This window comes from Vipera berus, assembly GCF_964194415.1.
Source record: "Vipera berus genome assembly, chromosome: 1".
NCBI lineage: Eukaryota > Metazoa > Chordata > Lepidosauria > Squamata > Viperidae > Vipera > Vipera berus.
The window spans coordinates 90,119,802-90,144,216 of NC_138202.1; the positions used below are offsets into that span (position 1 = coordinate 90,119,802).

Sequence of the window (24,415 nt, forward strand, 5' to 3'; positions counted from 1 at the left end):
ATTCTGAATACTACAATGTCCTTTATTTCCTACAGATTTGTTGAAGCATTCCAAAATAGCAGGACTGCAAATTCTGCCAGTTTCATTTCTAGCATATTTGGAGGACAGCAGCTTATAGAAGGCTTTCTTGAAGACCTAATATAGGCATTTCTTGGCCCTTTGTTTCCTTTAGATTGTAAAGTTATTCAATAATCTGGAAGAATTACTTCAATCCCCTGATCATACAAAGTTGTAGAGTTAGGGGTTTTTTTTAAAGAGAGTTTGCTCATATGTTAATACCCTGTTGGTTATTCCAGAAGTCTGGAAGGAGATTCAATCTGTTCCTGAAGCGACGTCTCAGGGTAAACCATTGACAAAGTTGTATCACTAACACCTGAATGGCTGCAATGATAACAAGCTTCATTATGTGATGTCTCTCTTTAATAGGGAACAAGATGAAGTAATGAATTTTAGCCTGTACCTTAAACAGATAAATATAAAACACACACACTTAGAGAGAAATCAATATCTGTCAAAAGATATGGTCCTAGAGCTGTCTATATAGCTCCTGTTTCATTGAAAGATATGAAACAGCCTTATGTGATAACTTTTTAATTGCTAAATATATTTTGACAATTGAAAAAATGTTGTATTGGAATAATCCTTGACATAAAATGCCATTTAGTAAAGTCTAGCATTTTAAAAATGGGTATAAATCACTTAGGTACCAAATATGAGGTTGTAAATCCAATTCCTCTGTAGCCTATACTCAGCCTTATAGTGGAGCTATTTTATACATAGGGTAAGTACCTTATATTTACTCAAACATGATCAAAGGGTAGGAGGGCTGCAAGAACCCTTAAAGATTATTTTATCTTACCCCCAGCCTACTGGAAAAAACAACTAACATGATGCTTTTAGATAAACCATGCCAATTCTACAGTACTTCTTTGGATACTAATATAAATGGTGTGCTGATTTCATTCTTAAGGGCATCTGTATGGCTACACAGATGCCCTTAAGAATGAAATCAGCACACCATTTATATTAGTATCCAAAGAAGTACTGTAGAATTGTGGAGAATCAGACAATAATGAGTCATTTATTCCAAAGGGTTGAACGATGTGATGGAATGTGCACTTGGAAGAGTGAGAATAGGGGAATCAGCATTCGCACCATAGCTTCCCAGTCTGTGGAGATTCTCAGTTGTCCAGGTCATAGTTACCCGAAAGATGCTTTTTCACGAGGCAACTGGACTTTCTTGTTTTTCTCTGAAGACGTTTCACTTCTCATCCAAGAAGCTTCCTCAGCTCTGACTGGATGGTAGGGAATGGAAAGATTTATACTCCTGCAGACAGCTGTTCATTTGCATTCTTTTAACCAGTCGTTAATGCTACCTGGAGCCTTCTTGGAACTATTAAAAGGACTGTGTTGTAGACTGGAGATAGATGATGTCGTATCACTCCCCTCTGTTGAGAGAGGGCTGTTCAATTTTGACATAGATCCCATAGACCTGGAAGCTATAGATGGCCTCTTTGACCCCTCTTTCAAACCAGTGGGATCTATGTCAAAATTCAACAGCCCTCTCTCAACAGAGGGGGAGGAATATGACATCATCTATCTCTAGTCTACAACACAGTCCTTTCAATAGTTTCAAGAAGGCTCCACACCCATTTGCACTACTCAGGTGACCCTGAAGATACAGATAAGCCTCCAAGCAGCAACAACGACTTGCTAGAAGAATGCAAATAAACAGCTGTCTGCAGGAGTATAATCTTTCCATTCCCCACTATCCAGTCAGAGTTGAAGAAGCTTCTTGGATGAGAAGTGAAACGTCTTCAAAGAAAAACAAGTCAAGTCTAGTTGCCTCGTGAAAAAGCATCTTTGGGATTAACTATGATCTGGACAACTGAGAATCTCCATAGAAGAAGAAGCTATGGTGCGAATGCCAATTCCCCTATTCCCACTGTACATTCCATCACATCGTTCAACCCTTTGGAAAAAATGACTCATTGTCTGAACCGTTTGGATTCTCCAGATTTAATTCTCAAAGAATTCAAAATGGTAACCTCCAAAGTTTGCTATCTTTATTCCTCCGTGGGACTGAGAGAGAGTGATTAACCCAGCCAGTTTCATGCACAAGGCAGGACTAGAACTCACACACTTTTGGTGTCTAGCCAGGATTTTGACACTACATTGAATATACTCAACAAAAAGTCTTGAACTGAATCTTTCCTTCTCCCTGTTTATACTTCCAATCATTAGAAGACCCTGAACCTGTCTCAGCTCCTCAATGAAGGGTATTCATTTGCTCCCAGATGACATTCATGAATTTTCCCCCTCTCCCTTTTTCTTTTCTAAACACCATCCCCAGAAACAGTATACAGGTAGTCCTCAACTTATGACCACAATTGAGCCCAAAACTTCTGTGGTTAAGTGAGACATTTGTTAAGTGAGTTTTGCCCCATTTTACAACCTTTCTTGCCCCAGTTGTGAATCACTGCAGTTGATAAGTTAGTAACCCGGTTGTTAAGTGAATCTTGACTTTGCTTGTTAGAAGGTTGCAAGAGTTGCTGACCCTGGGATGCAGCAACGGTCATAACTATGAACTGCTTGCCATGCATCTGAATTTTGATCACATGATCATGGGGATTTTTTTCCCCCCTTAAAGTTTTCTTAGGATTTTGTTTTGTTTCTTGGTTTGGTTTGGTTTGGTTTTATTTTACTTTGTTTTACTTTATTTTATTATTATTATTTTAGAAAGTCCCAGAAATCTCCTTTTGAAGTTCAGAAATAGCAAGTAAATTACAAAGGGGAGTTTACCCAAATTTATTACAGTGTGATTGCTACTAATCACCTTTTGACAATAAGAAATATATTTAAAGACAAACAAACAATAATATTCTCAGACCTGTGCAACTGTAAATACTTTTTATTCCCATAAAATCTGGAGTCAGGTAGATTTCATTTCTGCACATCTTGTTTTCCTAAACTATAATCTTATAGCATTTACTCTTTATTCTCAGAGCTCTTTATTCTCTGTGCTTTCTGCTTTCACATGTCACTGTGTCATCTATACAGTAAAATGTACAAAATTGCACTGGGCTGAAATACTTTGGCAACATAAAAGAGCGTTTCAAAGTAGCAACTCTTGTGTCCTCGTTCAAATGTATGTTGACTAGCTTCTTTATGGTGAATGTGTGAGTCATAGTGTAGGCTTCAGATGTTACTGTTTAATAAATATCTTTATAACAGGGTGAATTCATTGTGGCAAACGTCTCTGCATTTGTGCTTGCTTATTTATGAAGAAAGTCAGTCGTGTCAGTGTTTGGCTGTGCAAATATAAGAAAAATATTTTTTGTAACTGTGTTGCAAATCTCTGTCTGAAAATAAATGTTATTTAAACCTTATTTGACCGTAGTCTTTTCCTAGAACTGAAAGCTTGAAAAAACTTAAGATACATAAGGATATTTAATATATGTACAATGGAGGCTGATATAGTGATGCTTTCTGTTCTCTCTAGATTGATAAGAGCCATCAAAGCAAGGATTCTGTTTTCTTCAGAGATGGTAAACGGAGAATAGACTTTGTGCTTACTTATGTGGATGATCCAAAAATTGATGGAGAAAAAAAATTGGTAAGCAGCTTTTATTACTTCTAAATTTAGGACATAATTTTGCTTTTTTATACGCCAACAACCTGGTATAAAGTCTATGTCATGGCACAATTCTAATGGGCGCTCTTTACAATGAAAACAATTCTCTTTCATCTCTACAAACCAGGATCAGTATTTTTTTTCTAAAGTTGTTGTTGATGTAATGTTAAAATACATTATGTTTGATGATACTAGTTGTGCTGCATGCAAGATAAGAAAGCTAGATTCTTTTTTTTTCCTGCCAAAGTTTGCTTCGCCGCTTGCAGGCTTGAGCGCTCTCTTATAGACTATGCAAGGCAATGCCCTTCATCTAGACAAGATGCTTCATGTTACAGTACTTCAACCTGACGTACTCCATTTTGTGACACTTTGGGGCCTCTAAGATTTCCTGTGGCTGGAAGATGCTTCTGCAGTTTCTGATAGCTTTCTCTTACCTGGTATCCTCCAAATATGTTGGCCTTCAAAGCCCATAGTTTCCCTGGCTAAGCATTATTGAAGTCCAGAACACCGGGCAACATCAGGATAGGGGAAAAAAGTAATTACTGGTCGTCCGGAGGGAAAAAATTTCCTGGGTGTGTATGAATACAGTTTGTATGGTTGGAAAAATCATTCAAATACCAGACATATAAGTCATAGTTACTTCATGCCCTCAGGAGCTTTTCAGATTTCTGACCAACTGTGTGCTCATAATATAGAAAGTCAAATACATCTATTTGATTTCAGTTTGATCTAACAGGACTATTTTTTTTCATTTTAAGACAAGGTGAAAAAAAATATCCATAGTATCCCGCCCAATTAGTTTTCTTTTTCTTATGTTTCCTATGGGAATAGTGACATTTTATACATTAGTTATTTATTTATTTATTTATTTATTTATTTATTTATTTAATTTGTATACCGCCCTTCTCCCGAAGGACTCAGGGCGGTGAACAGGGCAATACATAAAAACAAGATACAAAAATTAAAAATTATTAAAAAGTAATTAAACAGTGCCCATAATAAATTAATACAGATTAACAGTTAAAATCCATTTATAAAATCCAACCCCGTCCCATCAGGCCAGGCCAGCTTGTTCGAAAAGATGGGTTTTAAGATCGCGCCGGAAGGAGCGGAGATTGGGCGCCATCCGGAGCTCAACCGGAAGATGGTTCCAAAGATCCGGTGCACCCACAGAGAATGCCCTCCCCCTGGGGGCCACCAGTCGGCATTCTTTGACCGGTGGCACCCTGAGGAGGCCCTCTCTGTGGGAGCGTACTGGGCGGAGGGAAGTTGATGCCGGCCGCAGGTGCTCCCCAAGGTATTCCGGACCCATGCCATGTAGGGCTTTGTAAGGTAAAGGTAAAGGTTCCCCCGCACATGCGTGCTAGTCGTTTCCGACTCTAGGGGCCGGTGCTCATCTCCGTTTCAAAGCCGAAGAGCCAGCGCTTGTCTGAGGACGTCTCCGTGGTCATGTGGCCGGCATGACTAGACGCCAAAGGCGCACAGAACGCTGTTACCTTCCCACCGTAGTGGTCCCTATTTTTCTACTTGCATTTTTACGTGCTTTCGAACTGCTAGGTTGGCAGAAGCTGGGACGAGTAACAGGCGCTCACTCTGCTACGCGGCACTCGGGATTCGACCCGCCAAACTGCTGACCTTCCTCACCCGGAAGACAACTGGTAGCCAATGCAGCTCGCGGAGCAGAGGTGTGACATGGGAGTGTCGGGAAACTCCCAACACAACTCTCGCGGCTGCATTCTGTACCAGTTGGAGCCTCTGAGTGGTCTTCAAGGGTAGCCCCATGTAGAGAGCGTTGCAGTAGTCAAGACGAGAGGTCACGACTAGTTAGCATGGAGTAGTACATTTAATTATATCTCAGGGGTTACCACATAGAAGAGAGAAGCAACCTAGAACTAAGGAGAAATTTCCTGGCAGAACAATTAACCAGTGGAATAACCTGCCTCCAGAAGTTGTGAATGCTGCAACACTGGACATTTTTAAGAAGAGACTGGACAGCCATTTGTCTGAAATGGTATAGAGTTTTCTGCCTGAGCAGGGGGTAGGACTAGAAGATGTCCAAGTGTTATTGTATTATAGAGTTCAGGGGCCACTAGCTTGTAACAGCAGCCAGAGCAACCTGATGTGTTTATGCACTGCATATAGAGATCAGAATCATGAGTGATGGCAAGGCAGTTTCTCATCTATAAAAACGGTAACTGGGGATCAACAGTTTGGCAGGGGTCCTGTCTGTGCTGTGGTTCTAATTCATCCCCAATTCCAATTTAACACATGTACGATGTGTTAAATAGATGACAATTTATAATAAAATGTAAATTAGCCCTAGACAATTGGGAATAGAACTTTTCTTTCCAGGACAGATGTTGTTAGATTGCAAAGTCAGGAAGACCTTGCATAGACATTAGGCATATGCAAAATGGTTCCAATGTGTTTCAGGTGCAGCTATCTTTTGCACTTGAAACAAAGAATTTTCAGCCTTACAAAGCACTGAGATGGGATCAGTTCTCAGTCCATATGCTACCCATATATAGAAAATCATTGTGGGACTAAGACATTTCTAAACTGAAATAGTATAGTTACACTAAATCAATAATGAAAAGGTACCGTACACTTCTGTTTTTAGACCTATTTTGATGGAACAATTCAGTTGAATCCCCTTCAAGCTGAATAACTCCATAATAGCATCAAACAAAATTAGAGGCCACCTACTGCTGTTATAGAGCCTTGGTGGAGCAGTGGGCTAATGCCTCCTTAAGTAACACCAGCTGCCTGCAATTAGTGCAGGTTCGCGTCCCACCAGGCTCAAGGTTGACTCAGCCTTCCATCCTTCCGAGGTAGGTAAATTGAGGTCCCAGATTGTTGGGGGCAATAAGCTGACTTTGTAATAATGCCGCTTGGGGGGGGGGCGAAAGCCCTAATAAGCAGGCATATACATAGAATGAAGGCTATTGCTAAACACATTGACTTGTGCTTTATATTGTAAGCCGCCCTGAGTCTTCGGAGAAGGGCGGGATATAAATGGGATTAAAAAAAAATAGTTATATCTCACCTTAAATGCATATGTGAATTCAGAGGTCCTTCAAAAATTGTACCGTTGGAAACCCCTCATTTAAATACATTGCCAATGGAAAACTTTATAACTCTGAAGGGATCTATTTGTTGAAAGATTGCAAAACTTACTAGTTTTTGAAGCTAATTTTTTCCTCCCATGTTTTACTCCTTTGGAGAAAAAATGGCTAAGCATACTGTATCAAAGTAAAAGGGTCCCTTCATTTAGCATATTAAAGTAAAACGGTGTAGAGTATAGCTTTGAAATCCAGTCCTTTTAAGAATGGTCATGTCAAATTGCACACATAGGCTTTTTCTAACTTTAAAACAGTTTGCACAGAGAACCAAGCAGATATGTAAAAAAATGGCCAGCAAGTTCTTCAGATATCAAATCTTGGGCAAATTGCTAAAGTACATTAGCTTGTTTTTCTTAATCCAACTTGGTTCAGATATGCTTTTGGATAAAGCTCCTGGGCTTTGTTCCCCAAATTTTGTTACTCACGTGTTAAAACACAACATTTTTCCAGAAGCTTTTCAAAACTATTTAACTGTTCCAATAGCATAATATGAATGTAACATAAACTTCTAAAATATGCCTCCAGCATATATTTGCCCAATAATGCTTCTATTCTTAGTCTAGGGAACATTGCCAAGTCTTGTGCTGCCAAAATATAGTACAGTACAGAACAAAAATATGTTGGAAAAGATTTTACAGAAAATAAATACGTTACATAAATGTTTTCTCACCAATTATGTAGTTGATTAGATAAATTCTAAAGCTTATGAAACATTCTTTCCCTCTTTTTGGGGATTCTGAAAAGCCCTTAAGATTTGGCTATGGTGGAACCAGAGAGATATTTAGATGATTCCACTCATGAATCACAAACATGGATATTTGATCTAGGATGAATTATTTTTAACTTCAATTTTTAACGAAACTGCAGTTTCCTCATGAACAGTAGGCCAGCATTTCTCAGTCTGCAGTAGTAGTTCTGGCAGTATGGACCTGAACACGCAGAATTCTCATCAATGGTCATGCTAGCTATGGAATTCTGGCAGTTGAAATTCAAACTCCTAGATATTCACAAGGTTGGGAAATCCTGACTGAGGAAAAGACCAGAAATTATTGAATAAGTTTTTTTTTTGTTTAATTATATCATCTTATCTTTATATACAGTTTGAATGAAGATAAGGAAAAAGAAGAAAAAACTTTACATTGGGTATATTTATTTTTCCACATGATTATATGTGCAAGATGCTTCCATATTGTAGGTTTATAGGGTACATCAGTTATGAAACTAAACAAGATGCTATCTCTCTTGAAACAGAAGCATAACTATAGCAAGAGATAACTTGCTATACCATTTCAGACAAATGGCTGTCCAGTCTCTTCTTAAAAACATCCAGTGTTGGAGCATTCACAGCTTCTAGAGACAGGTTGTTCCACTGATTAATTGTTCCAACTGTCAGGAAATTTCTCCTTAGTTCTCGGTTGCTTCTCTCTTTGGTTAGTTTTCATCCGTTGCTTCTTGTCCTGCCTTCAGGTGCTTTGGAGAATAGCTTGACTCCCTCTTCTTTGGGACAACCCCTGAGATACTGGAACACTGCTATCACGTCACTCCTCGTCCTTCTCTTCATTAATCTACTAGACATACCCAATTCCAGCAACTGTTCCTTATATGTTTTAGCCTCCAGTCCCCTAATCATCTTTGTTGCTCTTCTCTGCACTCTTTCTAGAAACACAACTGCACTCTTCAGCTGTGTTTCCCCAAACATTGTTTATTTTATCTTTTCCCCCTCCAGTGTCTAGATTATGACCTCCATAACTTATCAGGCTGTAAAAAGGGCAGTGGGAATTTTGCAATGTTAGTCTTGCAAGTTTCTGTTAATAGAGCCTTAGAATAAAGTAGAATTAGATAATCTGGTCATGTTTCTTATCTGGTCTACCTGGAAAGGTTGACTGCTAAGCTTGTAAGCCTCCCTGAGTCTTCGGAGAAGGGCGGGATATAAATGGAATTAAAATAAATAAATCAATATTCTTTTTTTATAGCCTCATAAGTTAGGGAGGTTCCTTTATCTGTCTGTAATGCAGCTGAGGGCTTTGCCCTCTCTTATCTGACCATTCCCTAGGCACCATCTCCTTCTTCCACTCTATCTCCCAAGGTCATTTCCACATACCATTATTGAAATAAATGACAATTAAAACTTTGATTTTACAGAGTTATGAACAAACTAAAGATCCAGATAAATTTGAAATATTTTTTGGAATTAATTATAAGAAACCTTCCTGTTGAAAATGTTTTGTTTTGAATTAAAAACAAGGTGCACCTTTAAAAATTGGGCGTTAGAAGATACTAGAAGGAACTAAATATTACAGTTAAAGGAGAAGAATATTCAAAGTCAACTTACTAATACAGAATGAAGCAAAATGTTTTAACTTTGGATATTTTTGAACAAGGGACTCAGAAGTTAATTTGAAGAATATCTACCTGTGTGGATAAAAATTGTTTAAAAATGTTATGGAAGAGGAACAAGTATGGCATGACTGAGACTGATTTCAAAGTGGATTTAAAAATGGTAGGTTACAAGAATCACATAGAAAAAGAAATTATACTAGATATACAATAGAAACTGGCTGATAGCTTAGTAATTAAACGGGTATACAAATAGCTAACTAAGAGAGTGACCTGGATAATTTTCCTATATTCGATTGGCAAAAGAGGATTGTTAAGAAGGGACAAAAAAAAAATGTTAGAAGTAAAAGGAAGAATATAATATTAGTTTATGTCATCAAGGTTAAAATAGATGTGTTGTTAACTGTTGTAACTCTTAATGGACTTTTGCTGACATCAGGATTGAAATGACAATTTTTATGGATTTGTTTATAGATAAAAGATATGACATGGGAGAAATATATATTGTCTTGCATTTTAAGAGAAGATGATAAGTAACTGAAATTATTTGTACTTGTGATGGTTTCTTTTCATTTTACTCTATAAAAGTTTATTTTTTGTTTTTTTGTTTTTTTTACTTTCTATTTCTTCTTTTTCTTTTTTTTTAGTTTGTGTTAGTTTTTATTGCTGAAAATCTGTAATAAATTTGTTTAAAATGTGAAACCAAAATGTGAAAGGAGTATATTTTTAATTCTATATAATTTATATACAAAAATGCTGGACTAGAAATGAAAGTTGGAATTAAAATTGTATTTCAGGTCTGCCAATGATATCTTTATAAATATCGATCTTACTTTGCTGGCTGGAAGCGAGGAAGACTTAAAGAATGTCACAGTTGAAAGTTGAGAGTGCCAAAGCCAATCATTATTTTTTAAAAAAGAACTCTATCTGACAAGTGCAAATACCAATCTGGTAAAAGTAGGTGAAGAAGTATTTTCTGGGCTCCAAGCCCCACAGGAATAGTAACCATTAAATAATCTGCTTCTTTAGAGAAAGACTAACAAATCTGCACAAACTATTAAAGTAAAGAGACTTTAAATTGCCATTGAAGGCAAATATTGTCAATGCCATCGTCTTCTCAGCCATAACATATGGCTGTGAAAGCTGACCACAGAAAGGCTGAAGAAAGAAAATGATTGGATTCTGGTGCTAAATAGTATTTTGGATAGCAAGTGCAAATAATTCAACACTGAAATAAAAACAGCATATATGAAGGATGAGTAAATAAAATATTTTGGATGCATAATGTGGAAGCAAGACTTTTCGGAGAAGATGCTTGGAATGGTTGGAAAAATCAAAATCAGTTGAAAAAAGGACTGACAACCCCCCTCCCCCCTAAGATGCGTTAGATAGCTTCACTGATTTCACAGGCAGGAGTTTACAAGAATTCAAAAAAGCCATTATTGACAGCCCTGGTTTATTCCATCCCAAATAGAAGCTATTAAATAAAAAAAATTCTCACTCACAAATTATCTTTTGTTATGTATACATCCAAACTAGACTGTGTTGTTTCTCTGGCTCATATGTGTATTGTTGTTGTTGTTGTTATTGTCATGTTTATGCAGTGTATATTGGAGGTGGTTATCCTTTGAGAATTGTATGCAATAGAATCTCATTTTAATGTATTAATGTACCGTATATTTAAAGTGACAACAAAGTCATTATTCTATTCTGCTAAATGAAGTAATAGCTATGGTATCTGCAGTCTAGACAATGCCATTGTATAGGGAAATAGAATAATTTTAATTTGTCAATAGAAAGTATTTCTTTTTATTTAATGGATGCTCAAATAATCAAGGAGTGGAAAATTTTTGAGGCTTAGCCAAACAAAATCAGTGTATAAGAAACCTTGAAATTAAAATGATGTTATCTTTATATTTCTTTTTGTGATAAGCAACGAATAGACCTCTTTGATGGTAAATCAATTGAATTTTCACTAGAACTTTAACCGCTGCACTTGAAAACCTGTTTACTTTAATGGTGTTTAAAAATCATAGTTAAATATTATCTTGAGGATGGGCATACCTATAAAAGATGATATCTTTAATTTGCAGATAAGCACCAATAAATAGTTATTCCATATCACACTACTATGCCTACACCTTGTCTTTGGACTAGGCATGAGCAGGTACCTTGTTCTTTCTCCATGGAATATCAGTGCAACTGAACTTTGCTTTGTTCTTAGCACCGTAGGAGGTAGAAAGAACTAAATATTCCAGTTGCCACTGTTGGTTTGTAAGCAGTGTGTGATTATATCTATTTAAACAGGTTTTAACTACTTCCTTTAGAACTGTCTCTGCTTATTGGGTAGTGGCTGTAAGCTCCTTAAAAGATCCCAGGAACGTCCTCTCCTACAGTGAAAAGTTTATCACTGCCTGAGCCCACCTGCTAGACACCATCCTGGAGGCTTTTACCAACCAGGAGGGATGTGGATCTAATTTGCAGATGGTTGCACTGACTTCTTCCTTAGAGAGTTGGATTCACTGTTTCTTTTGCTTTTATTCATTTGCAGGTATACAGGTGCTTATATATTTGCTCCAAGCATGCACTATTTCTGTCTCAAAGCAATAAATACATAAAAAAATGTAAAGAAGGATTATGTCAAAAAAGAACAGAACACGATTGTATTGTGTTCTCTCAAGTGCAGAACAAGTGAAGGTACTCTTCCCTCAATCCCAGTCCAAGGGGTAACAAACAGAATACTCTTGAGACTGTGATATCAAATACATCTTTATAGTCATCTATCCAGAATGATTGGACATTTGGGAATGATTGGGGATGACAATAACTCACAGATGGGGTGGTACTACCCCAGACAGACTGGTCCACAACATAGGGGTGAACTCATGCCTCCTGCTTGAAGAGCAGAGGTGCTCATGCTAGGAGAGCCTTTACACAATTTAAGGTTGTGTACCATTTGTGGCTTCTCCTGGATCAGGAGTCCCTGCACTCAGTCATTGAAGCTCTGGCATCTCATGCTTGGATTACTGCAAGGCGCTGTACATGGGGCTACCCTGGAAGAGCATTCGGAAGCTTCAACTGCTGCAGAGTGGCAGCAAGGGCAGTCTTACGTGTGGCCCATGTTACACCACTGTCCCAGAGCTGCACTGATTACTGGTTTGCTTCTGGGTGCAATTCCAGTTGTTGGTTATTACCTATAAAGCCGTGTATGGCATATGGGTCCAGGTTACTTGAAGAGCAATCTCACACTTATGGGGCAGACCTGTCCCACCCGTGTCAGCAGGGGAGGTAAGCTGCAGATCCCATCAGTCATGGAGTTCCAGCTGTGGAAGTCCAGGAGAAGAGATTTCTCTGCCATGGCCCCGGCCCTTTGGAACATTTTGTCCCCTGAGATAAGATTGGCTCCTGCTCTCCTGACCTTCCACAAGAGCTTGTTTACCTGGCTTTAGCCAGTTGACTTGGAGCCCCAGTGGGGGAATTTCATACTGGAGATGGTCTATGTCACGGGTCTTCAAACTTGGCCCTTTTATGACTTGTGGACTTCAACTCCCAGATTTCCTCAGCCAGAGTGCCTGACTGAGGAATTCTGGAAGTTGAAGTCCACAAGTCATAAATGGGCCAAGTTTGAAGGCCCCTGGTTTATGGTTTCACCTCTTTCCCCCCCCCCCCTTATATTTTCCTTCCTCCCCATCTTTAGTTATAACTTGTAATTTATTGTACTTTTAATATGACTTTATATATTTATTCATATATTTATGGTTTCCTTTTAATGTTGTAAGTCTCCCCGAGTTGCCTTATGGTGATATGGGTGGCAAACAAATTTAATAAAAAAATAAATTAAAAAGAAGAAAGAGAAATGAGTGAACTTGGTGATAATAAAAAAAAGATTGAACACAAATAAGCTTTATGTTGCTAGTAAATGGTTGATTGTATCTAAAACATATATTATTGGGGCATAATGTTTGCATCTAATTCCCCAGATTTCTTTTACAAAGCTTTAAGCATATATGGAGTGAAAAAAGGGGGGAGTATAACATCTAGACTTAATAGACTTTTAAACCAGAAATTCATTATGATATACACAAAATAGCTTCCCAAACAGATTTGCAGGAAAATGGTACATTTAGAATTGGGAAATTGTTATGCATCTCTTCAGACTTGGTTTAATGTCAAGGTTCTGACAGACAGAGACAAATAAAGCAGAGACATCTAGAGAAACCGTCCTCAAACTGGTATCCATCATAGTTGCTGGAATAAAATTCTCCATCATTATCATTTTTCTTTGGCATGTTGGATGGGTAGGGATGAAGAGTTATAATTTAGCATGTCTGCAGAGACTTCCTTGGGAGAATGAAGAGAAGACAAATTACAATATATTTAGAACTGTTTGCTTTGGTTTGAAAATGTGTACAGAATGTCAGAATATCACCTTTCTTACAAATTATTATGGAGAAAGCAGTCCACATGAGGGAAGGTCCAGTGAACAGCACTTTAAGGCATACGGTCAAAGCAGATTGAAAATGATTTGAAAAATCTGACTCGGTTTAAACCATAGAACCAGTTGGTTAAGTCACCAGGCTAGAAACCAGGAGACTGTGACCTTCAGCACAAAGCCAGCTGTGTCACTTTCTCTCAGCCCTAGGAAGCCACTTCCAAAAATCTTGACCCAAAACCCTGCGTGCATGTCCAGGAAATTGTCAAAACTGATCTAAAGGCATACATGCATGCACACAAACAATGTAAACAATGTAGACCCGGCAGCCTTTAGTTGGAAAACATAATGTACCATAGTAAGAAATATCTGTAGTCCAATAGCACCCACACCAATGTACTGGCTCCAAGGTCAGCCACACCCAGACACTCATTAAGGGAACAAAGAAGAAAGAAAAATGTTGTCCCTGATGCAAATCCATTCATAAGAATTCCCATTTCTTCATTCCTGTTGCAGTAATTTATTGCCAGCAAAATTAAAATGTCAGCAATGTGTTTTAATATTTTACTTGTTTTTATACTCATCATTCACAAAGATGATGCAAAAGAACTATGTTTAGAAGTTGATGTATATTAAAAACTCGTGTCGGTTGAATAAAATGTAAGCATCTGCTTTTCTTTTTTTTTTCAGGATCGAAGGCGAATGTTTGAAAACAATCTAGTAAAGAAAGGTCTGGAACTAGAAACTGAAGATAAGAAGGTAGGAATTACAGTAGATTGTTACTGATTAAAATCAGTGTGATTAAAAGTATTGGGGCAGTGAAAATATCTAGAAACAGCTGACAGAGGGTTCTTTGCTTCCTGAACACCATGTTTAATTTGTTTATACTAACATCATTGTAGATAAAAGATGGTAATCAGAAAATAATACAAGTTCCTCCCTGAAGCAACTGTAGTACATAAGAGTACTTTCAACAATTGATTTGTGTCTTTTACAAATGCATTACTGTTCTGTCCTTTTGTTGTGGTTGTTGTTGTTGTTAATGGGAGATTGCTCCATTTTATATCATACTTTTATGTCTATCCCAGGTAACAGATAATTCCATGCAGGTTGCAACTGATTGTAGGTATTTTTTCCCTGGATGAAATTCTGTCCATTTACCATCAAGTGTATTGCTAATATCTCAAAGAAATAGGAATAACTAAAAACATAACCAGCAACTGCATGGAGAAAAAAGATTTGAACATAAAGAGAAGAAGTGGAATGTTGAACATTACTATGTTTCAAAAACTGGCATTTTTAAAAATGTTTTCTGGCTTTTGTTTTGAAGGATGGAAAGCTGATAATTGAGAATAATCTTAACACATTGATTGCTTTTTCTCCCTCCCCCCACCTCTGTATTAGCTATTAGCTAATTTGCTCTTATTTAATGTTCTCAATTCTTAATATCTTATTTTTGGTGAGCTGCTCATAATCACTGAAAGTGAGTGGGTGGCTGTAAAAATTCTCTAAATAAATAAATAAAATATGTAACATGCCATGTATCAGTAATTTTTCCCCCAAATAACTGGCTCTGAATTTATGTTCAGATTGTGGATGCAATCAAAAGAAAATAATTTCAAGTCTTATACATATGAAAAGTATATTTCCTAGGGTCTTAGTCAATACTCGTCAGGATAGCCGAAAATTAGTCTGTTATTTTCCCCCATTTTCCATAATTCTAATGAAATTAGTGATAATTAATTTAAATCTTAGTCATTTAAGTTTAGCTAATTTTTTCTGCCTCAGATTCTAAAACAGATACTACTAAAGTACAATGAAGTAAATGGCAAACCTAGAGATGACTCTTACAAATGTTTTAGAAGCCGCTTTTACCCCATTAGGATTGAGATGTCCTTGTTTCCTATATGTGTATTTTATGGGCATACACTTAAAAGCCACAGGAGGACATCAGCACTAATTGTCTGAACATTTTTATTTTCAATCCCAGAATGTTTTAGATCATTCTCCCTACCCCCACCCCCCAAAAATATATAGATTTCAGACTGGCTGTTCCAGGGATTGTTCATTTTGGACTCTTTCTGAAATGCTGCAAACCTCATCCAAGTATGGATGAATCGCCCTAGAAGAATAGCAAGAACAGTGCATGCTGGGGAAAAAATAGAGCTGGAAATATTCAGAGGACTTTGTCCTTCCCGATTTATACATAGGGATAATTTCTTTATCTTTTCCCCCCCTCTGGGGTCTGGATTATGACCTCCATAACTCTGTAGCCATCACCATACCTTTGGAGGGCAAATTGCTTAGTTTACAAATAAGTCTTTATCATTTCATTTGCAGGAATCTGAAAATGGCAAAACGTATTTTGTGAAGATTCACGCCCCGTGGGAAATTCTGATCACTTACGCTGAAGTGCTAAACATCAAAATGCCCATCAAGGAGAATGATATTCCCTGTATGGTAGAGAACCCATTGGACTGCATATTCTGGCCATTTAGGCTACCTGAGATTGTGATGCACCCTGAACCGGACTACTTTACAGCACCATTTAGCAAAGAAAGACAGGAATTGTACCTCATTGATGATGAGAATACGTTTTTCTCACCATCTGTCAGAAACAGAATTGTGAGTACTTCATTTACCAGTTCAGTGATCGTGCAATACTACAAGCCAGTTTGTGGCTTAGTTGGGTACATGCTGCTAGCACAACATGCCTGCTGTCAAAATGTCCTAAATGCTGTAGTGTTGTTGACTTGTGGTAGGCTGGTTGGTTGGTTGGTTGGTTTTGTCATACAGAATCATTTGTGAAAAAGCTTCCTGAGCATAAAACAGCATATGCTTTCTTTTCCTTGCCAGAAGGGGCCTTTCCTTTGTATTTAAGTGACATGACTCACCCTGAATTACAGTACAAGGATGACTCAGCAATTGCAGAAGGCCCAAATATGGCAGAAATCAGCAGGGTCAAGCAAAGGCTTCTCAGCCAAATTCCTGGCTTACTGTGTTGCCAAAACACTGCCATAGCTTTTAGACTTGCTGATGTAGACAGAGCGTGTTTTTTTTTCAAAGATGGTGTTCTTTGCCAATATTATTGGTTCATTTCACGGAGGTGTTTCCTGTCTTTCCTCATTATTGGAATGGAAATGAAAGTGGCTTGGGCCTTCAGAAGTGTGTGGTTTCTCCAACCATCTTCAAAGGAGGAAGCATCGTCAAACAAACCAGCTCTTTGAAACTTTTCAGAGTTGTAACAGGCACACACCTTCACGTGGTCAAATGAATACAGGTAGTCCTCAACTTACAACAGTTCATTTAGTGACCATTCAAAGTTACAAAGGCACTGAAAAAAGATAATTTTTCACACGACCAGTAGAGCTTTCCCATGGTCCCATGATCAAAATTCATATGCTTGGCAACTAACACATATTTTGCGACCTTCTGACCTTTCAACGGGGAAGAAATGTTCAATTAACAGCCACTTTACTAACTTAACAACTGCAGCAGTTCATTTAACAAACATGGCAAGAAAGGTCATAAAATGGGGCAAAATTCACTTAATAAATGTCTCGCTTAACAACATAAATTTTGGGCTTAATTGTAGTTGTAAGTCGAGAACTACCTATTTATTTATTTATTTATTTATTTATTTGTTTGTTTGTTTTATATACCGCCCTTCTCCCGAGGGACTCGGGGCGGTGTACAGAGCAACGTATGTATACAGTTAAACAATAGTAAAAACAAATGAACCCCAAGAGCTGTCAGGCCAGGCCGGCCTGTTGGAACAGGTAAGTTTTTAAGTCGCGCCGGAAGGTGCGAAGGTCGGGGGCCATCCGGATATCGGTAGGCAAGCTGTTCCAGAGGGTTGGCGCACCCACTGAGAATGCCCTCCCCCTGGGGTCCACCAGCCGGCATTCTTTGACCGGTGGCACTCTGAGGAGGCCCTCTCTGTGGGAGCGCACAGGACGGTGCGGTGTTGACGTTGGCAGTAGGTGCTCCCGTAGGTATTCTGGACCCATGCCATGTAGGGCTTTGTATGTCATCATTAGCACCTTGAATTTCACTCGGAAGGCAACCGGAAGCCAGTGCAGCTCACGGAGGAGAGGTGTGATATGGGAGTATCGGGAGGCTCCCAGAAGTGTTCGTGCAGCTGCACTCTGCACCAGCTGAAGCTTCCGAGTGGCTTTCAAGGGCAGCCCCATGTAGAGAGCGTTGCAGTAGTCAAGGCGAGAGGTCACAAGTGCATGGGTGACTGTACGCAAGGCATCCAGGTCCAGATAAGGTCGTAGTTGGCGCACCAGGCGAACCCGAGTGAAGGCCCCCTTGGTCACAGCTCCTATGTGATCTTCCAAGGATAGCTGTGAGTCTAGGAGGACACCCAAGTTGCGGGCCCTATCAACAGGGGGTAATAACTCACCCCCGATGTTAAGGGATGGGATGCTCTGAGTATCCTGGCATGCCGGTATGTACAGCCATTCAGTCTTGTCCGGGTTGAGTTGAAGCCTGTTCCTCCCCATCCATTCCCGAACCGCTTCCAGGCAGCGGGACATCACGTCGATGGCATCACTGATGCTGTTTGGAGTTGAGATGAAAAGCTGGGTGTCATCAGCATACTGATGGTACCCTACTCCAAAATCACGAATGATCTCACCTAGCGGTTTCATGTAGATGTTGAACAGGAGAGGCGAGAGAACCGACCCCTGAGGGACTCCACAAATGAGAGGCCTCGCGGTCGACCTCTGCCCCCCTGCCAACACCGACTGCGAGCATCCCAGGAGAAAGGAGGAGAACCACCGCAGAACCGTGCCTCCCACTCCCAATCCCCTGAGGCGCCGCAGCAAGATACCATGGTCGATGGTATCGAAAGCCGCCGAAAGGTCTAATAAGACTAGGACAGAGGAATGGCCCCTGTCCCGGGCCCTCCAGAGATCATTCATCATATCCCTAGTAGGAGAGTCATACTGTTTTTTCTACTTCTTCAGAAAGATATTGAAAAACATAAGGCAGTGGGGCTGCTGTTCAGTTGTTTAGGTACCTACCTGGAAGACTTAAACAGCAAAAGCCATAACATTCCTGCAAGCCAACATTTATCCTAGGGAAAACTTGTTTCCTCTGTAAACTGTAAGAAGAAAGGGCCTTAAAGTTTAATGACGATAATTACTGTGGTATCATTAACCAATCAAAATTAACATGTCAAATTTCACCAGAATATGAAGAAAAGTTTTATTTATTTATTTATTTATATTTAAATTTATATACCGCCCTATTCCCGTAGGACTCAGGGCGGTTTACAGGGAAAATTAAAAGTTAAAATACATCATATACAATTAAAAACAATTAAAACTAAGATTAAATTAATCCCTGAACTTAACTAAAACCCCATTAATTAAAAATTAAAACCCCTCAGTCTGGGCCAGACAACTCAAAAAACCAAGTTTTCAAGTCCCTACGAAATGAGCGAAGGTCGGGGGTGGTCCTAAGCTCCGTGGGAAGTTGGTTCCAAAGGGCCGGCGTGCCCACAGAGAACGCCCTTCCCCTGGGGATAACCCGCCGGCATTCCTTAACTGGCGGTACCCTAAGAAGGCCCTCCCTGTGGGAGCGCACAGGACGATGGGAAGTTGATGCCGGCAGCAGGTGTTCCCTTAGATAATCCGGACCCAAGCCATTTAGGGCTTTATAGGTCATTACCAGCACCTTGAATCTCACCCGGAGGGCAACCGGAAACCAATGCAGCTCACGGAGAAGAGGTGTTACATGGGAGTATCAGGAAACTCCCATACCAACTCGCACAGCTGCATTCTGCACCAGCTGAAGCCTATATATTCTATATATTCTCATAGTTTACATAATATGGCAATAATTTTAATTTTAAAAATTTTAAAGTTCTTTCCCCTGTCTTCTAGGTTTTTTATATTTTAACAAGGTGCCCATATGGAACAGAAGAAGGGAAGAGGAAGTTTGGAATCAAAAGACTTCTTAATAATGGCACCTACTCTTCTGCTTACCCTCTTCATGATGTAGGCATTTTAGTCATTCATTCATTTGCCTATTTTCTGAAGGAAACCTGTCTTTCTCTGTAAATTGTATTTGGATACATTTGTCTTCGCCTTCTAATAGGCCAATGTTTTTTGTAATTGTGAATATTATTATGGAATTGCTTATATTAAATATGTGTGAATGCATATATGTATGCTAAAATACCTCAGAAAAAGTGAAATCCGGAGGAGAGAAAGAACAATATCCACTTATAATTGTAGAATGAAGTAATGACAAGAGCATTAGGATTTAGAGATTAGTGTTATATTGCCCTCTGCTGGCAAGCAATGCTTACTGCAGGGATTTGTATTTTGTGTGTGTTTTGTGTGTGTGTGTGTGTGTGTGTGTGTGTGTGTGTACACACATGCATACACACATACATATAATTAGCTTGGAGAACAATCTTATTAATTCTGATATTCTCACAGAAAAGTTGAAAAGGAATTATTACCTACATTGATTATTCAGGATCACTTAACTCTATATTTAAGATGAAGAAAGTCTCTAAATTTCATATTAAATAACAAATACATAAACATTTCTCGTACTATATGAGTAGCTGAATGTTGCTTCTCTCCACAACTTTATATTTACATAGATGTATATCACTTTCTCTATTGTATGATCTTTTCTTTTCTTATTTATTTTTATTCCCATTTGTCTGTTTCTTTCTGAATCACATGGTCTGCATTGAGCTGCCATATAGATCTATAAATAAATAAATACATTCTATTTCTGTATGTGGAGATGTCTCTCTGTTAAAGATAGAACCACCCATAGATTTATTTTGTATATTACAATAGTATTGTTGGAGAAAATATGTTGCTATTTGCTGATTTATTTTGTTTCTTCTTTATTTTTTCATGCTGATTTCAGTGTCAGTACTGGAAGAAGTCAAATGATCCAAAGTGTGAAAATGAAAGATATACCTTACATAGGGAATGGGCCCGGTTTCCTAGGTTTTACAAGGAACAGCCCTTGGATCTTATCAGGTAAATGATTTCTCTGATATATTAATGGCCGTTGGGCCTTTCAGAAATATAGCAATATCACTTAGACATATATACCGCTCCACAATGCTTTATAGCAGTCTCTGAGCAGTTTACAAAGTCAGCATTTTGTCCCCAACAATCTGGGGGCAAATCTCACTTTACTGACCTTGGAAAGATGGAAGGCTGAGTCAACCTTGAGTCAATCAGGATCGAACTTCTGCCTGTGGTAGAGTCAGCCTGCAATACTACATTTTAACTACTGTGCCTCCAGGCTCTAATACATGCTATATTGCATGCCTGTATTTCTTTTTATAAACAATATCTTTAAATGTGGAATATAATGTAAAAAATCAAGCAGTATATGCTTGGAAAATAATTTGGAAGACATGCTTTTGACCATATATGAGCACAGCATGTTTCTGTCCATCTCTTTCCAAGCTTCCACACAAGTCTGAAAAAAACACCCCTGCAGTTGCTTTAAGAGTAAAGAGCAGTATGGCTGGAGAATTCTGGGAGTTGAAGTCTACGTATCTTAAATTTGCCAAGGTTGAGGAACAAATGCAGAGTTAACACCTTAAAGCAATTCCATATTTTTTCACGCTCACATAGAAATCTAAAAAAAATGGCTATTTTAGTAGATATCGAAGAGTTACTGTGTTGCCATTTTTTCAAAACATTTGAACCATGTGGAGTCCTAATATAAAGGACCAAGAAAATGCAGAGTAAAATAGTTAGGAGAACTCATTTGATAATAAGTCAAGATATTTTACAGAGAGAGAGAGAGAGATCCAATATTAGAATATTCAGGGTTGAATAAGCTGAGGATAATTTTACAGTAAGTTCCTTTGAGATATGTCTTAGAATATTATATCCACATTTTGCCCTTTATTGTTATTTTAAGCTTTGCCTTTGTTTTTCTTGGATTATTTTCTTGCAGGAAATATTACGGAGAGAAGATTGGAATCTATTTTGCCTGGCTGGGTTTTTATACTGAGATGCTGTTCTTTGCAGCTGTTGTTGGCTTCATTTGTTTTCTGTATGGTTTGTTCACAATGAATGAAAATATGAGCAGGTAAATATAATTGACAAAGCAACATTAGTTAAGTTACGTTGATCAGTTAATGATGAAGTTTTATTTCTTACTTTCTTTTTTAAAGATGTATGATTTTAGATAAGGATTCTGGCCTAACCTGATGAGCTGATTTGCATATATTTTGACATAAATCTAATATCCAGTGGCATAAACTGTAACCTATGCCATAATAATGGCTCAGATATAGTTTCTTACCATATATTGAAAGACAGAGGTTAATTCTGATTGTATACAAGCACTATTATCCCTTAAATATGTTTTATTAAATACACCCCATCTTTATCTATCCTCTTTAGCACTGAAATATGTAGTCCCAATATTGGTGGTGAAATTATCATGTGTCCATTATGCGATCGAAAATGCGATTACTGGAGATTGAATTCTACTTGTGAGTCTTCACAGGTTTGTAACACTTACAGCATTTGTATTTTCAAAAATACACACTGTTTCATGCATTAATGGACAATGCCTGTTTTTCAATTCTAGTATTCCCATTTGTTTGACAATGTGGCAACCCTCTTTTTTGCAATATTTATGGGCATCTGGGGTAAGTATACTTGTTTTATTGTTAATGTTTTCAGAATTAATTTTAAGGAGTTGAGAGTTATTTATTCAGAGATGATTTTATGTTTTATGTTTTTGTAAATAAATGTTTGTATAAGTGGTTACTACTTCTGGCTTGCCTCCAGAAATTGTGGGTGTTCCATCACTGGAGGTTTTAAGAATAAATTGGACAGCCATTTGTCCAGAATAGTGTAGGGTCTCCTGCTTGAGCAGGGGGTTGGACTAGATGACCTCCAAGGTCCCTTCCAAGTCTGTTATTCTGTTACTATGTTACTAAAATAGTAGATACTATCTCAGATTAGGGTTTTATGCTATCCCAAAATATGCTTAGCTAATTCTGTGTTGCCTAACCCCCTTTGATTGTAGTTACACTTTTCTTGGAATTTTGGAAGCGAAGACAAGCTCGACTTGAATATGAGTGGGATTTAGTAGATTTTGAGGAAGAACAGCAGCAACTCCAACTTAGACCAGAGTATGAAGCAAAATGTACACAAAAGAGGAAGAATCCAGTAACTCAGGTAATTTTGTTATGCTTACTTAGAAGATAAAAAACATTTGCAGGTTCTGGAATTAATAAGTTTTAGGTAGCTTTTTTGGAGAACCCTTATGTGAATATGCTCTCAAGACCTACTATGCAACCGTGTTTTCCTGAAAGTAAGGCCTACACCAACAATAAGCCCTAGCTTGATTTTTGGGGGTGGGCCTAATATATCCCAAAAATAAGCCCTAGTTATGGGTTGAGGCACACACCTAAAAATCAAGCTAGGGCGGGGGTGGGGCTGCACACCCACTTATCTTGCCGCCAGGCATCTCCTTGCCAGCCCACTTCTGAGACCTCTTCTGCAGCTAGGCCTTCATTTTTCAGTCACAGGGCTTTCCGGAAGGCATGTGCAGCCGAGAACCGAGCTATGGATTCAATCCATAGCTCAGTTCTGTAAGGCCTCAACAGCTGAGCACCAAGCTATGGATTGAATCCATAGCTCGGTATCGGCTGCTTAGGCCTTCTGGAAAGGCCTGACTGCAAAATGCAGCTGCAGAACTTTGGCCCCAAAAGAAGTGGACTGGCTGCCTCTTTTGAAGGCAAAAGAAAAAAAAAAGCCCCGGTCTTATTTTTGAGGAAACACCGTAGTTCAGTTTAATATGCCAGCTAGGAATACACATTTGTTCCAGGTTTTACAATTATATAGTTGTTAAAATGCAAGTTCATTTTAAACATCAGCACTTAGTTTATTGTCTGAGACTCTGATAACGGGGTACCTGGATTTATCAGGCTTTTCCCATATAGCATTTTACTAGGAATATGCATTAACATGTTTATCTAATTTACTGTGATCTTGAAATTGGTTCAGCTATTCAGAAAGAATTATGCAGATTTAGTTTTCATTTTCATGCTACTTTGCTGCTATAAAGTAAAGCCTTAATTTGGGGAGATATAATATTAGGAATAAAGTTTCTAGTTAATGTTTCCCCTGACTTGCTAGCTTTCTAAATCTAAAGAAATTCTGCTATAGGGGTATCATTGGCACCAACTAATTTGGGATATTTGTAGCGCTGCTTTTTCCACTTTTGTGTGATAGGTATTATTGATGCAGTCCAAAATCATGGTATATTTTTGCCAGCTAAGAAGCTGAATATTCATTTTCAGTCTCTCTGGATCATGGTTAAGTGGATGTAGCTGGCTTGTGGGGCTCAATTCTGGCTGGAATAAATGCATTATTACTTTAGCTATCTAGTCTGTTTCTCAGTTCTTTTATTTCTCTGAAGACATCCAATAAGAAAATAACTCATTATTTCATTTGAGACTTCCTCCACAATTAAGAAGTCCTCTTTACATCTATTCTGAACCTACTTTCTTACAATGTTAATCCATTGTTCTGGTTCTGCTCTCGAGGGAAATATAGAACTCCACTTGCTTTCTGTGAAACAGTGTTTTTTAAACTGCTTTTCATAGGTCTTATTTTTCAAGATGCTTGCCATCTTGGAAGCCCTGTCTTGAACTTTGTTCAGCTCATCAACATGCTTGTTGTGTCATGTCCAGGATTGGACCCAATATTGCAACCAGGGCAGAGAATAGTGGAACAATAACAATAACCTCTTCAAAATAGTGTCCACCCCAAGGTAGCATTTGCCATGTTTAATAGTTACATAACATTGCTTGCTCATGTTTAACTTGGTGTGAGCAAGAATATAGATCCTTTTCACAAATATTCCTGC

General features: G+C 38.4%; 2 protein-coding genes across 5 annotated transcripts in view; one reads left to right on the forward strand and one right to left on the reverse strand.

Moving 5' to 3' along the window:
* LOC308668492 (uncharacterized protein) overlaps positions 1-24,415 on the reverse strand; it is a gene marked incomplete at its 3' end in the record, with an annotated part of 620,085 nt that overhangs the window by 136,289 nt on the left and 459,381 nt on the right. The gene's annotated exons all lie outside the window — the stretch shown is intronic.
* ANO5 (anoctamin 5) overlaps positions 1-24,415 on the forward strand; it is a 72,983-nt gene that overhangs the window by 29,978 nt on the left and 18,590 nt on the right. For 3 of the 4 annotated variants that reach the window (XM_081344446.1, XM_081344448.1, XM_081344449.1), the window contains exons 3-12: positions 297-341; positions 3,503-3,616; positions 14,216-14,284; positions 15,866-16,150; positions 19,420-19,533; positions 20,429-20,544; positions 21,482-21,616; positions 21,934-22,039; positions 22,124-22,184; positions 22,568-22,719. In XM_081344446.1, the coding sequence (XP_081200572.1) occupies positions 297-341; positions 3,503-3,616; positions 14,216-14,284; positions 15,866-16,150; positions 19,420-19,533; positions 20,429-20,544; positions 21,482-21,616; positions 21,934-22,039; positions 22,124-22,184; positions 22,568-22,719 (1,197 nt within the window). The remainder of the gene's footprint in view (positions 1-296; positions 342-3,502; positions 3,617-14,215; positions 14,285-15,865; positions 16,151-19,419; positions 19,534-20,428; positions 20,545-21,481; positions 21,617-21,933; positions 22,040-22,123; positions 22,185-22,567; positions 22,720-24,415) is intronic. The other variant, XM_081344447.1, reaches the window with a different exon arrangement.